The sequence below is a fragment of the Chelonoidis abingdonii genome, chromosome 7 (assembly GCF_003597395.2).
Source record: "Chelonoidis abingdonii isolate Lonesome George chromosome 7, CheloAbing_2.0, whole genome shotgun sequence".
In the NCBI taxonomy this organism is placed as follows: domain Eukaryota; kingdom Metazoa; phylum Chordata; order Testudines; family Testudinidae; genus Chelonoidis; species Chelonoidis abingdonii.
The window spans coordinates 95,636,020-95,650,955 of record NC_133775.1 but is presented as its reverse complement, the minus strand read 5'-3'; the positions used below and the strand labels follow the sequence as shown (position 1 = coordinate 95,650,955).

Below are 14,936 nucleotides of genomic sequence, written 5' to 3'. Positions count from 1 at the left end.
TTATTGTTGAATGAAATAACTGGTGATGAAAAGTTATTTATTTTGAATAAAATGGTTCATTTAGTCATACAGTGGGTAAACAGTCTATAAAAAAAACTTTTATAGTTAAATTTTTTTGTAGTCTGTCAAAGATGGTGTGACGTAGTAAAATGCTGTACAGATGTTCCACTTCTGAAAATATACATTTCTGTCATTTGTTGCATACTGATTGCTGATGTTGCACAAAGAGAGGTTTGAAGGCTTAGAAGCGACATGAGATGGGATAGCTCAGTGGTTTGTGAGTTCAAATCCTTGAGGGGGCCATTTAGGGATCTGGGGCAAGAATCAATACTTGGTCCTGCTAGTGAAGGCAGGGGGCTGGACTCAGTGACCTTTCAAGGTCCCTTCTGGTTCTATGAGATATAATATATATGGAGATATACCTATGGTTGATTCTTACTGCTATTCCCTGTTTGTTTCCCCCACCAGAAACTAGATGGTTGTAACAAGATGACATGCACTGGCTGCAGGCAGTACTTCTGCTGGCTTTGTATGGGTTCTCTGTCTAGGGTGAACCCATATAGGCACTTCAATGATACATCCTCCCCATGCTTTAACCGGTATGTATTCACAATATATGCCCTCAAACATAATACAAGCTCCATATGTATAGCATTTTTCTTGCAAGCCCCCCTTCCTCCCCAAATAATTTTTTCACTTAATTACATAGCTAGTTACGAAGTTTAAATACAAATGAGAGAAATTTTGAGATGTAGGCAAAAGAATAAAATATTTTCAGATATGATTTGAAATATGGTATTCCTTTGAGGGATTTTTTTTCACTGTTGTTGGAATGGTTCATTTTCATGTATAGGTTGGTCAGATATCACAATGGTGAATCTGGTATAAATATGTAGGAAGGCAGCTCTAAAGGAACTGCAGAACTGGAGGCGAACGCCATCATCATTGGGATTGTGTGGAAGAATAGAGGAGATCATTGCTACTGGGGTAGATGGTAGCGGAAGTGGATGAGAGGTGTATTAGCATGAAATAGCTTGGTTCACTGACTTGCATTCTGTGTCTTGGAATGTTTTGCTAATCAAGCAGGATCAAAGAATTCTTTAAAATTATATTCCATTCCCAAATCTTTCTGGGCATGTATAATATACCCCCACTGTGGTATGTAAGTGTCATATCAAATTAATACTAAGACAACATTTTTCATTCCTCCATTGCTTATTCTGCTTTCTTAAGTGGATGTGTTCAGTAATATTTCTCTCCAGAGGAAATGTTGCTGGTCATTGTACAGCCATTTTTGAAGTAAATGCTGTGCAAAGAGGAGTGTCATGCATTATGCTGTAAAGGCAACAAGATGTGGACTCTTCCTAACCTCTAGTGGTAGGAACTTCCCAGCAACAGGGCATTGGCTGTAAAAAGCACAATGACTACTGGCTCCTGAAAATTTTGCTCTGGGCTTCATCAGCCTTAACAAAACCTTTGATCATAGAAAGTTTTAGCAAAGGAAACCAGTGTCTTGTCTTATAGCCGGGCTTCCAGCCATTGAGGGCTTTAAAGATTAGCACTAGGATGTTGAGTCTCTAATATTAGACATTATATTGATGCTTCCATGGGAGGAAATGGGAGTCAGGACTTCTGAGTTCTATTCCTTGTCCTTGAATAAATGAAAGTCAGTAGCAAAAGTCATCTACTTTCTGTGCCTCAATTTGCCTGCTTGTAAAATGGGGAAAGGATCTATGTTCAGAGAATTGTTCATGACTGGACTTTCTGGCCTATGCTGATTGGCTGTTTGCTCCAACCCTCCCTCTTCCTCCTCCACTATCTTGTCTCGTCTCGTCTCGTCTCCTCTCAGTTTCACTCCACAATTCCCCTTCTCTGCCCCACCCCTTACCCACCATCTCTTCAATGTTCCGTCTCCTTTCTCTCCACTTAGCTTATTTCCTCCTAATTTAAACCCACACCCCAAAAAATAGATTAATCATTGAACTAATTTGATGTGTTTGCTGCATCACATTTTTCACTCTGCTTGTGTGTTACAAGTTCTCCTACTCTTGTCTACTTAGATTGTAAACTCTTCAGGACAAGCTCCTCTCTACTACTGTGTTTGGATAGTGCCTAGCACAATGGGCTCTCTTCCAGTTTGGTCTTACCTACCATAATAAAAATGATTAATACTACTACTCTCTGGGGGCTTGGGCTTAATTATCATTATCATTTATTTTTATTACCATAGTGCCTAGGAGCCCTAGTCATGGACCAGGACACCATTGTTCATATAGAAATGCAAAATATTTTATTTGACTCAACTTTGTCTGTTGCAATACATGCATTTCAATGAAATGACAAAAATAAAGTTGCTGCAAAGTTCAAATCATAGTTTCAAATTCAAGTTGCTGTTCAGTGATTCCTAATACAGATTCTTGCCTGTCTCACAGGTTGTTTCAAGCTATGAATGTTGATGGTGACTTCTGGGATGCTGAAAATGAAGACTAACTATGGTCTGTATCACCTAAAGCTGAAGAAACAAGAAACGAATATTTTCCGCTTACGTCAAGTTTGTTTGCTGTCATATGATGAGTGATAACACTTCACACTGCAGGCTGCTTACACAACCATTTGGATGCTGTTGCCACAAACAAGAGACCAATTCCCTCCTCTTCTAGTGGTTTAGGTCCCTCATGTACATATCCAGTGCTAAACAGAGTGAACAAACTGTCATCCGAAGGCTTAAAAAATAGTTGAGAAAACTCTAAATACCATAATGTGCCCCTTTTTCTGAAACACATCCTAGAAATTTCTGTTTGGGAATTTCTCCAGGAAGTTTGGTCTTGCAAGGATCTCTGGATTCCATCCTACATACTTTGCAATAATCTTTCCTATCACTGAGGTAGGCTAGATGTGCTCTCCTTGGAGCCCTTTGGTGAAGCTGCTTGTGCCCACTGCAGGAAGACTATTAAACATAGAGAGAGGGGAGAAATTCTTATGCTGAGACTGAGCCAGTTGCTTTCATAGCATTTCCTGACCTGGATCCAAACTGATTTTTCTGTGGTGGTTCACTGCTCTAACACTGACACACTTCACTGGGGTGGTAGAGGTTTATAAATTGCAGAATTTTTGCCCCTTATTCCTTCTCCTTCTCCCATCCTCCCACCACCACAGAGTGGATCTAAAGCCTGGGTCCTGTGTAGAAGGTTACTGACAAACATTTCCTGTTTTTATAACTCTCACTTATTGATTCAGTTCCAGTAATTCATTTCCATGTTGCTATCATATCTTAACAGGGATGGAATTTATATGGTCTGGTGATTATTTTCATAATGATGGATATTAAAACAGTCTGTGTGCCCAATCTGTGAAATTCTGTGCAGTCTTGACTCAAATATTAATGAGGTGCTTAAATAAAAGAAAAGCACCTCAGACACTGAACTGAAATTTTACAGGTACACAATTGTGACTTGAATCCCCTAACTGCATATTTTTCCTTCCCAATTTCTAGTTAAAATTTGTGAAATTATGTCCTTTGGCCAAAGACCTCTAAATAAATGTCCAGGAGTAATGGGCAGCCTTCCATCTGAACTAGCTCACTCATTCACACTGTCATACTTCACAATAAGAAGTTATTGGAAAACCAGATCTCCCAACCATAATTGTGAGAACAGTGCTTGGATTACATTTTTAGAAATACCTTTTCATCTGTAAGATAGGCTAGAAAACAGCTGCTTTGACTTTTTAATGAGAAATGTATCTTCTTCAAAATAAGACAGCAGAGCCTAAATGGCTCAGGAGCTAGGTAATGATACAGAGTGTCAAGGTCAACTCTTCATATGCAGTTTTTACTCAGATGTCTGTTTAGCTGAATTGAGTAAATAGTTTTAGTCCATTTCTGGAGGGGACAAAGATTCCTGTCACACAACTCACTATCATGCTTGGTATCTTGAGAGAGTGTCTGCCTCCTACTCTCTCTCAATCTGCCTGTGTTAGTTTTCAAAGCATTATTTGCAGAAATAGCCATGAAATGTTATGCAGTAAAGAGGCTGGTAAGTTTTTTATCCTTTAAAATCATGTTTTAAGGGTTCAAAAGAGCCTTGTTCCTCAGCTTTGTAAAAAGGATGTAAATCTATATTACCACGATGAATTAAGAGAGAGAGGAATAAATGTTATTTAAAAATTTAGATTTGTTCTTTTTAACTGTAGAACATGCATCTAGGCTCAGTGCTTTTGCTGCTGATTTCACATCCTAGACTAACTTTTCATTTCCTTCTGTGGATGATTTGCGATGCTCAATGCCGTAATATATGGTACAGTCTTTCGCAATCAGATTGCTAAGAGACAAGTTCTGGCCTTACGTATGTGTGTAAAGACTGACAAGTTATGGAAGCTGGAATAGTTCTAGCTACTTAACAGTATCTTACCCATAGCTGTTAGAGGGCCCAAGTTATGGTTCAAGCAAAATACTTAATTTTTCTGCAGCAGCTCTGTAAACTTTTCTAGCAGGAGCATCTCTCTTTACTGTGTATGACCTGCTTTAAAAATGGGTTTTTCTGGTGCAATGTCACACAAATTTAGGATGAAGGCAAAATTCTTGCAACGATGGAAGCTAGCTTGAAGGAGGTGGCTGTGGAATTGAGTAAACATGCTTTCTTGCCTATTTTTACAAGTTGCTTTTTAAATTCAGAGGTGGTAATAGACAAAATGATGTATAGAAAGCCAAGACTTGCATCACTTCTTAGGTTCCGCCATATAGCGAGCAATGTATTCTGATTGTTTTGTCTCAGTTAACTTTTAAATGAAGCATTTAGAGTAAAATTTTCAAGAGCATTGAAGTCCTATGCACATCCAGGGAGTCCTAAGTAACTTAACTACTTTTGAGTTTACCTCCACTTCTACTTCCATCTCTTCCTCTTTCCACAGAAGCCCTTTTCAGTGGGCAGTGACAATCCTTACCATCAAGCTTTGTCCGCTACTGATCTTTCTGACACAGTAGCATCTCCCTCCCCTACAATTATTTCTGTCAGGCCTTGCAGGATATTTTAATTCCTAATTAACTCTCAAAGTTTTATGGGTAAAGACAGTCAACATGACTTAGTTTATTTGGATTAAAAAATACTGCATTTAATGTAGAAAGTTATGTTATGGATAGTTTGTAGGATTTCCATATAAACAAATACATATCCCCCACTTAAAAAACAGCACGAGTGACTTACACTTCAGTAGTTTGATGTAAGCCCTTTTGGTAGTAATAAGGATAAAACCAATAGAGTTTTGGAAGTAGCAAGGTCTATAGCAGTAGATGGTTTCATTCATCAAAGTGGATTTAGGCGGTTAAATATGGGCTAAATTCATAGACAGCTGAATTACAACAGCTCTCCCTGCATATACCACCATGACTTCAGGAAAGGCAAGGAGGTGAACTGGCTAGAAGATTTGGAGGAGGGCAATTGACCCTACCCTGCTGCAACCAACAGAACACTTAACAGCAGGGGGGGAGAACTGAATCCACAGATATTTAGACTTGATAGCTATTGTCTAATGACAGTACCTTAGTCTTGACATACAGTGACATTCAGATAGTCGGAATTCTAAAAATCCAAACATTATGAAGTGAAATAGTAGCCAGAGTTACACAGATGGATAAGGAACAATTGCTGTTTAACCATTTAGTGGCAGCTCTTTCATTAAGTTGAAAAGTTGAAGAGCCAGGGCAGGTGCGTTTGAGATTTTGCTGAAGGAGGGTGCATAGCACATCACATCACAGGATCAGGGCTTTAGTAGAAGCATATATACATCAATGAACACCGAAGTGAGTAGCATCTCCTCAAGAAAGCCCCCAAACTAAAATGGTACAAATTAATTCAAGGGAGCTTTGAAGTTTATTTAATGGCTAACTCTAGTTAGTGTTAGTACTCCTGTTTCATGATGCTAGTGCAGTTGAGATTAATAAGTGCACTGCAGGGGGGAAAGAGAAACCTAGATGTGTGTCCGTCAAATGTAATACATTATACAGTTACCCATTTGATTTTACTTCCTTTCATATCCTCACCTTTTGAGTTGAGGGATATCTATTTCCTGTTCTCATTTACTTGCTTTGTAGATTCTACATCTCATTTCAATTGGCTTCACCACTAGCGCATGAGTAGGTTTGTGGTTGTTAGAACACAGTACATAAGGTCCCATCCTCACCTAGTTTATTACTCAGCATTCATCTCTTAAAAGATGGAGACAATAAATGAGCACCTCTCTCCTTATTTATGAACAAATACAAGAAGAATGTGTAGGGATTCTTCCTCTGCTGGTTTCCAAGAGAAGAGCCTGCTTAGCATCACACCAGCCCCCAAGAAACTAGTCACTGTATGGCTTCTTAGACTGTCTTCTTTCTGCTCCTGTTTCCTTCATGCTATATAAGGGTTCCACAAGCTTGTTATGAACAAGCATTAAACCTGGTGTAGGGGGAAAAGAAAAGGTTGAGTATAGGTAGTTAAGTGCAATAAATGGAGGACTTTTGCTTTTAGTTATGGCCACTAATATCCTTATGTTTCCCTCTTCCCACACAACCCTCAAAAGTATTTTTCACCCCATCGCTGTAAGCTTGATATTGGAGTGTCAGTACAATTAGTTTAAAACTCTTTAGTTATTTACCACCACTACAGACTAATAGAATTTTTTTAATTAGTTTACATTCTGTTATTTACAGAAGGAGGGACATACTTCACTCAGCTTGGAGAATTAAGCTAGCCTCACTCACTTCATTTCTTCTAAGCAATAGTTTCTGGTTTTGAGTTACTAACTCAACACAGGGTTCATAACACTATAGTGGAATATTTAAATGTTACCCTGAATAGATTTCTAGTCAGTGGAGATTTTGTATTTTTTTTTTTTTTTTTTTAAACTTTAGGGTTGAAAGTTATTTGACAGCACTTCCTTCAAACAATTTTTCTGACAGGAACGATTTGCTAAATTAAATGGTAGCCTTTAAAGCAGAGGTGGGCAAACCACGGCCTGCAGGCCACATCTAGCCTGGCCCCTCCCCTGCTATCCCGTCTCCCCGCAGCAATGCCGCCACACGAGCAGCACGGCTGGCTGCGATCTTCTGCTGCTCTTAGCGGCATGGTAAGGGGGATTGAGGGGGTTGGATAGGGAGCAGTTAGGAGACAGGGATCAGGGGGTGATTGGATGGAGTGGAGGTTCTTGGGGGGCGAGTGGGCAGTCAGGGGACAGGGAGGGTTGTATAGGGGGTGGGGCCCAGCGGGGCAGGGATCCCAGGAGGGGGCAGTCAGGGGACAAGGAGCAAGGGGGTTGGATGGGGCCGGGGAGTTCTGAGGGGGGTAGTCGGGGCAAGAAGTGGGAGGGGGCCAGGCTGTTTGGGGAGGCACAGCCCTCCCTACAGTTTTGCAACCCCAATGTGGTCCTCAGGCCGAAAAGTTTGTCCACCCCTGCCTTAAAGTATAGAAAAGCTAACTGAAAAAGTGGCCTGATCTGGTCAAATATTTACCTTTAAAGTATTTCACTGTTTTAACTTTGAGTTCTAGGGTGGCATCTTCATCACACACAAAGACAGTGCTGGGATGCTGCTGAAAGGCAGACACTGTCCACATGTGGTTTACCCCTTCCTCAATGGCTTTGTACAAAGCAAATGCTTTATGGGCTCCTGTGATTAGAATCATAACCTGAATTCAAAAACAAAAAGACAGGAATAACAGTTAGGTTTTGTGACGTACATTTAAAGGGAACACCCAAGTGTTGTTTGAAGCAGTAGATGAGTAAGTCATCTAAAGAAGAAAACTATTTTAGTCCTCCCCGCAGTGTTTCACTTTATTGACTGGGCACTGTTCACTTTGGCTATATTGTTTTAGGTAGTAAAATTATGGCTTGCCTGGCCATTTTAAAGTTTACCCACCTGTTACTCTAAGCTCTCCCTTTAGTGTTTATGCAAGAGTAGTTTAGAGGAGGTGATTAACGGTTATGAACTACAGGTGTAAAAATAAATTCAACCACACACCATCTTGTGACTCTCACAATTTGCTGGTACACCTCTGAGTAAGTCAGTGCTTCTCACATTTACCTTGTGAGATTGTCCCCTGGAAACCTCCCTTACCCAGCCCCCCGGGCTAAATACAACTGTTCTGCATAGTTACATTAAAAATGTTAAAGTAGCATAATGGAAGCCACATGACTAAGCTCATTTTGATGCAATGCATATGACTATTTGGTCATACCCTTCTCTTCTTCTCCCTGCATGTATGGTTTTACTTTTATTAGGACCAAATCTCAGCCGTCATGCCGCATTTATAAGCCCTTCAATTTGTGTCTAATTTGATCATGGCTAATTTGATCTTTGCAATCAAAGCCCCAGGAAAAAAAGCTGAGGTAGTTGTGCAGGGTACAAGAAGGTAGGTTGTTTAGTTGAGCAAACTACACTTCTGGAAGTTCAGTTATAATGCCTGGGACTTTGCTGCAGAAAGTACACTGCTTGAAGACTAGACAACCTTTTGATGCTCCATGGAGCATGATATTAAGTCATTGTATTTTAATTCTAACCTCTCTAGCATCCATGACTGTGCCTACTCCAACTGTGAGAGCCATTGTGGGGACTTTGGAGAGGTCGCCATCAAAGAATCTAGCATTAGCCAATATGGTGTCCATAGCCAACGTCTTCACTCTAGTTCTGGACACTAGACTTGAGCCGGGCTCGTTGAAGGCAATATGACCATCTGGACCAATGCCTGTGTTGGAGACAGTTTAAGAACTGTGTCACTACCTTAACGCATCATAGGAAGCAAAGCCAACATCATTCTTACTGTAAGGATGCTATAGGCTCCTAAGAATAGCTACAGAATAGGTGAAGCACATTACTTTCATACAAGAACTTGCAGCTTTGCTCAAGCTCCAAGATCCTGCTTCCCTTGAAGTGAATGGCAAATTTCCCACTGAATTCAATAAGAGCAAAGGCATTTTGGGAGGTAGTAACTTGGATGTTAGCACTCAGACGCATCACTGTCTCAGAGGGGTTCTAGCTGATTACAGCAGTTACCTGGTAGAACTTGCTAGAGTAACGGTTACAACACAGTTTTGGTTAGCACACCTTCTCTCCCCATTTTTACTACTTGATACTTTTCTGAAGAATTCACCTATTGGACTGAAGTTTTCAAATCTAGATCTTAGATGAAATGGCAATTTAAAACAAATTAATGCATTTGAACAACATCATTAGCGATTTGACTTCTGTGGAAAAAAAAGTTACACTTCTTCCCCCTTCTGGGAAAATATACCTAAAAAATGGCTGAACTTTAAAATTAAGCATGTAAAGAGCGCTCATTAAGGATATCATCCACTGCCAAGTGGATCAAAACCACTCTGCCATCATCCCCTACCCCTGTAGACTTTGAAGTCAGTCTATTGTTCACATTTTGAGACCCATCTACTTGAGCAGGAGCCACATTCCACTGACCTGGTATGGCCACAAGGCTTGACCAGAGATGGAACAGCTACTAGGACAACCTGAACATCTCATTGAGACAGGAAAACCCCCCAAACACACATACACCACAAGTGAGTCACCTATGCATAGCATTTGTCGCCATCAATGCCACAGAAGGGAATGGATAGAGGTGACACTTAACAGACAGGTGTGCTTACAGTAATTGGAAATGGGATGCACATATGGCTTTACTGACTGCAAATCTAATAAGTGGCTTAAACAAAAATTCCCCAAAGTTAGCTAGAATTTTGGCAAAAACAAGGTTGTGTTCTCTCCAAGTCTGTTATTCCTTCAGATTTTCACCTCCAACAAAGAGTTCGATTCCACCAGCTGCTTTGATTTTCCCCTCAAAAGCATCACACTCCGCCTGTAGGTCAGCTGCATTTCCGTCCAGAATATGGGTGTTTTCTGGAGAGATGTCAATGTGCTTGAAAAAGTTATTCCACATGAAGGAGTGATAACTTTCCAGGTGATCCCTTGGGAGACCTGTTGACCAGGAACATTTATTATTTCTTGTTTATATTACAGTCATACCTGCAGAACTCGTCAGGACACAGGGCCCATTGTGCTGGACATTGTACAAACAATCCCTGCTTCAAATGCTTACATCCAAGGCCCCATTGACTTTCACACCCCGATTTCTATAGCTTTCAGGACTGGGGCCTCAAATGATAAGTGGGGACAAGAGAGAGGGATACAATAACCTATATAAAAACTTTTACATACATTTGCATAGACATCAGGGGTTTTGATTACAAGTCAATGCCAGTATCCCCATCTGCCCTTCAAGCTGGGCTTTCTTAAGTTCCATGAGTTTAAAAAAAAAATAGTCATAATAGCTCCAGTAAGATCACAGTGTTAGGGAGAGGCAGATTATCCTAGTTATATGGCTAAGGTGCATTAATATTATGGAGCAGGTTCTCCAAAAGAGCAGATATACAGCAGGTCTTTCTTGTCTTTACAACATTCTGCAGAATTATTGTTAGTCCAAGCTTGTTAACACTATGCCAAAACCAGAGAAGCAATTTTAGTCTGATTAACAATCAGGGAATTCTTTCAAGAACTCCCTGATTGTTATAGAGTCATCCTTTATAGAACTGTCTAACCCTAACCCAAAACTCTATGACTATGATATTTTTTTCTGTGAATAATCTGTCCACTCAAATCAGGAAGAGAATGCAATAGCATTAGGGCCAAAGAGCAAACTAACACACATATTTAGCACGTATGTTTGATACCTTGATAACCAGAGGATTTGTTCACTTTTCTCTCTGGACCAGCTCTGAGAAGAGAATATTACATCACAACTTCACAAACAAGGCAATCCTAATCTAACATGATAGGACCACATATCAGTAAGTCTGAAGAGCAGTCTTGCTGGAGTACTGCCTGTCTCTGTTATTAATTACAAACAGGGCTGCAGCATTTCCTCCAAACCAGCCAAGTAGCAGAAGTAGCAGTTTCCCTGATCAGAAGAAAGCTGGGCTAAAATGGGAACGTTAAAGATGTTACATACAATCTACTAACAGCATCTTCAGTGGGACTTCTTTAATTATATACTCAGGTAGTATATCACTCAGCTTTTCAGAGAGTTATAGCTAATGTGATCTCTCTAATTGGAGGGGAAAGTTGCAGCTCGTTAATTTGTATTACACAGTATTCCAAATTCCTCTCTCTCCCCTCCCCATCTAGTTTTGGGATCATTTTACATTGAGTTCTATACAAAGTGATTTTGAATTAACAAATGTCTGATTTCATTTGATTTTACTCACCAGAATAAAAGTTTGGAGTCAAAAAAGAAGAAAAAGCTGGATTGTGTCCTTACCACAACATTTCATGAAATAAGATGACTCACCTACATATTCATCCATATTAAAGGTTTTCACAAATTTGAAGGACAAGTCTCCATTCTTGTAATACTCAATCAGCTTTTTGTAACATCCTAAAGGAGTGCTTCCTAAGAGAGATAAGGGGGAAAAAAATTAAAATTGTTAGTGGAATTAGTGTATGCACAGCATTGTGAAACACTGAGCTGCGTAAGAGCTATACATCATTAATTCAAAGTATTTTATGTTACTGAAAGACTGAACTATTTAATTACAAAATATTGGCTCACACATATAGAAAGCCATCTCAGCAAATTCAATTCTGGTGCCAGCTCAAAATCCTACTCAGAGCAGAACCTCACTAATGACTGGGAGACATTGACAATTACTAAGTATAGCAAATAACACAACCACTATCACATGGTCTCTTTGGCCCTCAAATTCCCTATGTGTAAAATCGAGACAGCATTCATCTACCTTGCAAAGCAGGGGGTTGTGAGACAGGCAATGTCTAAACACAGCTACTTTGAAGATGTTTAGCACTAAATATTATAAAACAAAAATAAAAGCAGCCATATGTACTAAACAGTGGTTTTACCAAGACATCACATAAGTAGACTGGGTGAGACCAAACTAGCTCTTACATGGTGTGGTAGGAGGGGCAGCCCAGTGGGTTGCACTTCTGATGCTGCCTCCCCAAAAACAAGAATGTGGTTGGATCACAACTCTAACATAAAAAAATAATATGGAAACAAATCTACATCAACTTTCAGAGTCCAGCTCCCGTTGCTCCAAGATTACAGACTCTTACTACTTGAACTAAAGGAGAATCTCCATGATTAGTCATAAAAGGGCTATGACACACAGTTGAGCAGTTCTGATTCTGTCCAGTTGTAATATTGGAGATTCTCTTTTAATTCAAGTAGTAAGGGTCTAATCTTGTAAGTAGATGAATGCTGTCTCTATTTTACACATTGGGGAAGCACACAGTTCTCCAAAGCACCACTGACTATTCCACTTATGCGAAGAGGTATTTTGTCATGCAATGCATCAGCTTCTATATTATTTGGGAGGCATCGCTCTATATAACTGATTTACTTTAAAAACAGAGAAAGGTTTCTTAAGCTAAGTAAATTATATGGACTGTTTCTCCCCAAATAACAGATTGGTCCATCTATATGTTGCGTAAGGAGACACTCCCTTTACATTAGGGGAATATTCTGTCACTTAAATGCTCCAACTGGTGAAACAGTCAGGATGCTTTACAGTTGATTAAACAGAAGGTACCATCAGCATCTTAATGAATCTTCTTTCAAAGCCTACCTGTGGGAAGTCCAAGAGTGAAGTATTTGTCCAGGCCAGGGTTAAACTGGATAATTCGATTCCTAATGTATTTTGCAGCCCACTCACTGGCTTGCGCATAGTTCTCAAGAATGATAAGTTTCATTGTCTCCTGCACATTTAAAATAAAGAAGCTTAAACAAAGCAGTTCACTTTCTACAATGAAATAAATATTGGGAACTCATATCGCTACCAATGTTTCTGTATAGTTACATTCTCTCTCCACCTCTCACTGCAAGAGGTACATATAATATCTGAGTGCATTCATGAAACAATAACCAAGTTACTTTGGCCCTGTGAAAAGAACCCTGTTAGCCAATAGCAGATACTACCAAGAAGAATTAGCCACTAAGGACTGGATTGCTTCCTAGGCAAGTTATTTCTATATAGGGGCAGGAAAAGAGCTTGGGTTTACTGAGCATCCAGTTTCTTGAAATGGTGTGGCATTTTGGATCTGGAAGAAACTGGATGTAGATTCCTAAGGATACCCTTCAAATCAGAGGAGGCACAAGGAAATCTGACAGACCCTATGCCTTCATGCTGACTCTCCTTCCCAGCTGTCTCGGACTCTTGGCAATATAGCTTGGCAGAGGCCATACTACAAGGGATTCTCTGCAAGCCAGTGCCCAGAACCTGCCCAAATGGGGTTACCACTTACAAAGGGAAAGAAAGAGGCAAGTTAACATTGACCAGAGCAGCATTAGCTTACCCTAGTAGTTTGGATTTTGAGGGGTATATAGTTTCCTCCACAGGACCTTGTCTCTTCCCCACCCCAAATCCTATGAACACAGATCAGCCAGTGGGGTTGGGGAGGAAGGCAAACAATGCCATGGAGGCAGCACTCCCTGGCTTATTTTCAGGCCTGGCTCCACTAGATCCTAATTCCCTCTCCACATGCCAACAGGAGAGGATACGATCCCAAATTAAAAGGAAGCTGGCATCTTGGCACTCTGGTGTAGTAAGATACAGGGAACGCAACTTCCCTTTGAACCCACCCCCCGTCTGAAGACTTGGGGAGCTGTTTGCAAGGTACTCCCTCTTCCCAAGAAAATGAGAGCTAAGCAGAAGGCAACCCCAGGGCCGGCGCTTCCATTTAGGCAACCTAGGTGCTCGCCTAGGGCACCAGGATTTGGAGGGGGTGGCATTTTGCAGCTCTTGGCAGAAATTCGGTAGCGGGGGGTCCTTCCGTGCTCCAGGTCGTCGGCAATTCTGCGGCAGGTCCTTCACTTGCTCCGGAACCCGCCGCTGAAGTGCCTTGAAGACCAGAAGCGTGGAAGGATTCCCCCCCCCCCCCGAATTGCCACCACTGACCAGGAGTGCAGAAGGACCCCTGCCTAGGGCGCCAAAAACCGTGGCGCCGCTCCTGGGCAACCCACTACCTGCAGGTGACCTGGCCTAATTTACCTGAGAGTGAAACTGAAGACAGGGTGGGTGTTCCCCAGATCGACCCCGGGCATTAGTTAACCCCAGATAAAGAACAAGGCCTAAGAAAGAGCAGCCACCCCAGAGAGTGTTCTGGGAAGGGGTCAGCTTGGTCCTACATTCCCTGTGGGACCTCAGGCCCACCTCACACACCCGGTCCCAGCGTAGGCCCGGAGAGCGTGGGGACCTTCCAGTCTCACCCTCTCCGCAGGGGCAGCTGGGTGACCGCTCTGCTAGGAAGTGGCCCCACTCCTGGACAGCGGCATTAGCCTCCTTCAGGGGGACAGAGAGGGAGTGGAAGGCAGCAATGGGCCTTTCAAAGCAGGCACAGGCTGGGCCATCCCCGCGCATCAGGGGCTACCGATAACCCCCTGCCTCAGTCTGGCCAGGTGCTGGGGCCCCTGGGCCGGCGGCTCAGCGAGCACCTGCCCACGGTCACTCCGAGCGCCTGCGGCTGATTGTGGAGCCTGCACTCCGGCTCCCACGGCGCTGCACGGCCGGCAAAACGCCCCTACCGCGGCACAGCAGGTGGGAGCGGAACCTTAAAGCCCTTCCAACAAAGGGACGCCAACCCCGTCCCACGAGCGCCATTTTAACCCCGAGGGAGCGGCTGGGACTCGAACTCTTGCCCCTGCCCTCCCCGCGGGGCCCCAGCACAGCCCCCCGCCGCAGCCGCGCCGCGCACTCTAGCGCCTCCTGCTGCTGCCGCCGCAGCCGCACCGCGCGCGCCGCGCACTCTAGCGCCTCCTGCTGCTGCCGCCGCAGCCCCTCCGCCAGCAGCGCAGGGCTCACTTACCTGTCCCGGCGCGCCGGGCCCCCTTGCGCCCGCCCCCACTCACCTTCGCCCCAAGCCGCGGCCTGTCGTCATATGACTG

The 14,936-nt window shown here is 42.4% G+C and overlaps 2 protein-coding genes across 5 annotated transcripts in view; one reads left to right on the top strand and one right to left on the bottom strand.

Annotated features, from left to right (window-relative positions):
* Positions 1-4,165, top strand: part of RNF14 (ring finger protein 14) — a 21,034-nt gene extending 16,869 nt beyond the window's left edge. For all 3 annotated transcript variants that reach the window (XM_032769199.2, XM_032769200.2, XM_075068120.1), the window contains 2 exons: positions 469-599; positions 2,433-4,165. In XM_032769199.2, the coding sequence (XP_032625090.1) occupies positions 469-599; positions 2,433-2,490 (189 nt within the window). In that variant the 3' untranslated portion in view covers positions 2,491-4,165. The remainder of the gene's footprint in view (positions 1-468; positions 600-2,432) is intronic.
* Positions 2,268-14,936, bottom strand: GNPDA1 (glucosamine-6-phosphate deaminase 1). 2 transcript variants are annotated; one of them, XM_032769203.2, is made up of 7 exons: positions 14,858-14,936; positions 12,622-12,751; positions 11,328-11,429; positions 9,776-9,958; positions 8,533-8,717; positions 7,487-7,661; positions 2,268-6,434 (listed from the first exon to the last, which is right to left on the bottom strand). In XM_032769203.2, the coding sequence occupies exons 2-7, from the start codon at positions 12,743-12,745 to the stop codon at positions 6,337-6,339; spliced, it is 867 nt and encodes a 288-aa protein (XP_032625094.1). In that variant the 5' UTR covers positions 12,746-12,751; positions 14,858-14,936; the 3' UTR covers positions 2,268-6,336. The 2 variants fall into 2 exon arrangements, with proteins under 2 accessions (XP_032625094.1, XP_032625095.1); XM_032769204.2 differs by having other exon boundaries at positions 14,901-14,930.

Bases quoted from the DNA above. Each gene is read 5' to 3' on its own strand.
- GNPDA1 (XM_032769203.2), bottom strand. From the start codon at position 12,745: ATGAAACTTATCATTCTTGAGAACTATGCGCAAGCCAGTGAGTGGGCT. The intron at 11,430-12,621 runs GTAGGCTTTGAA...TATCTCTCTTAG, and splicing joins CACTCTTGGACTTCCCACAG to GAAGCACTCCTTTAGGATGT. The intron at 7,662-8,532 runs GTTAGAATTAAA...TTTTGAATTCAG, and splicing joins CAGTCATGGATGCTAGAGAG to GTTATGATTCTAATCACAGG.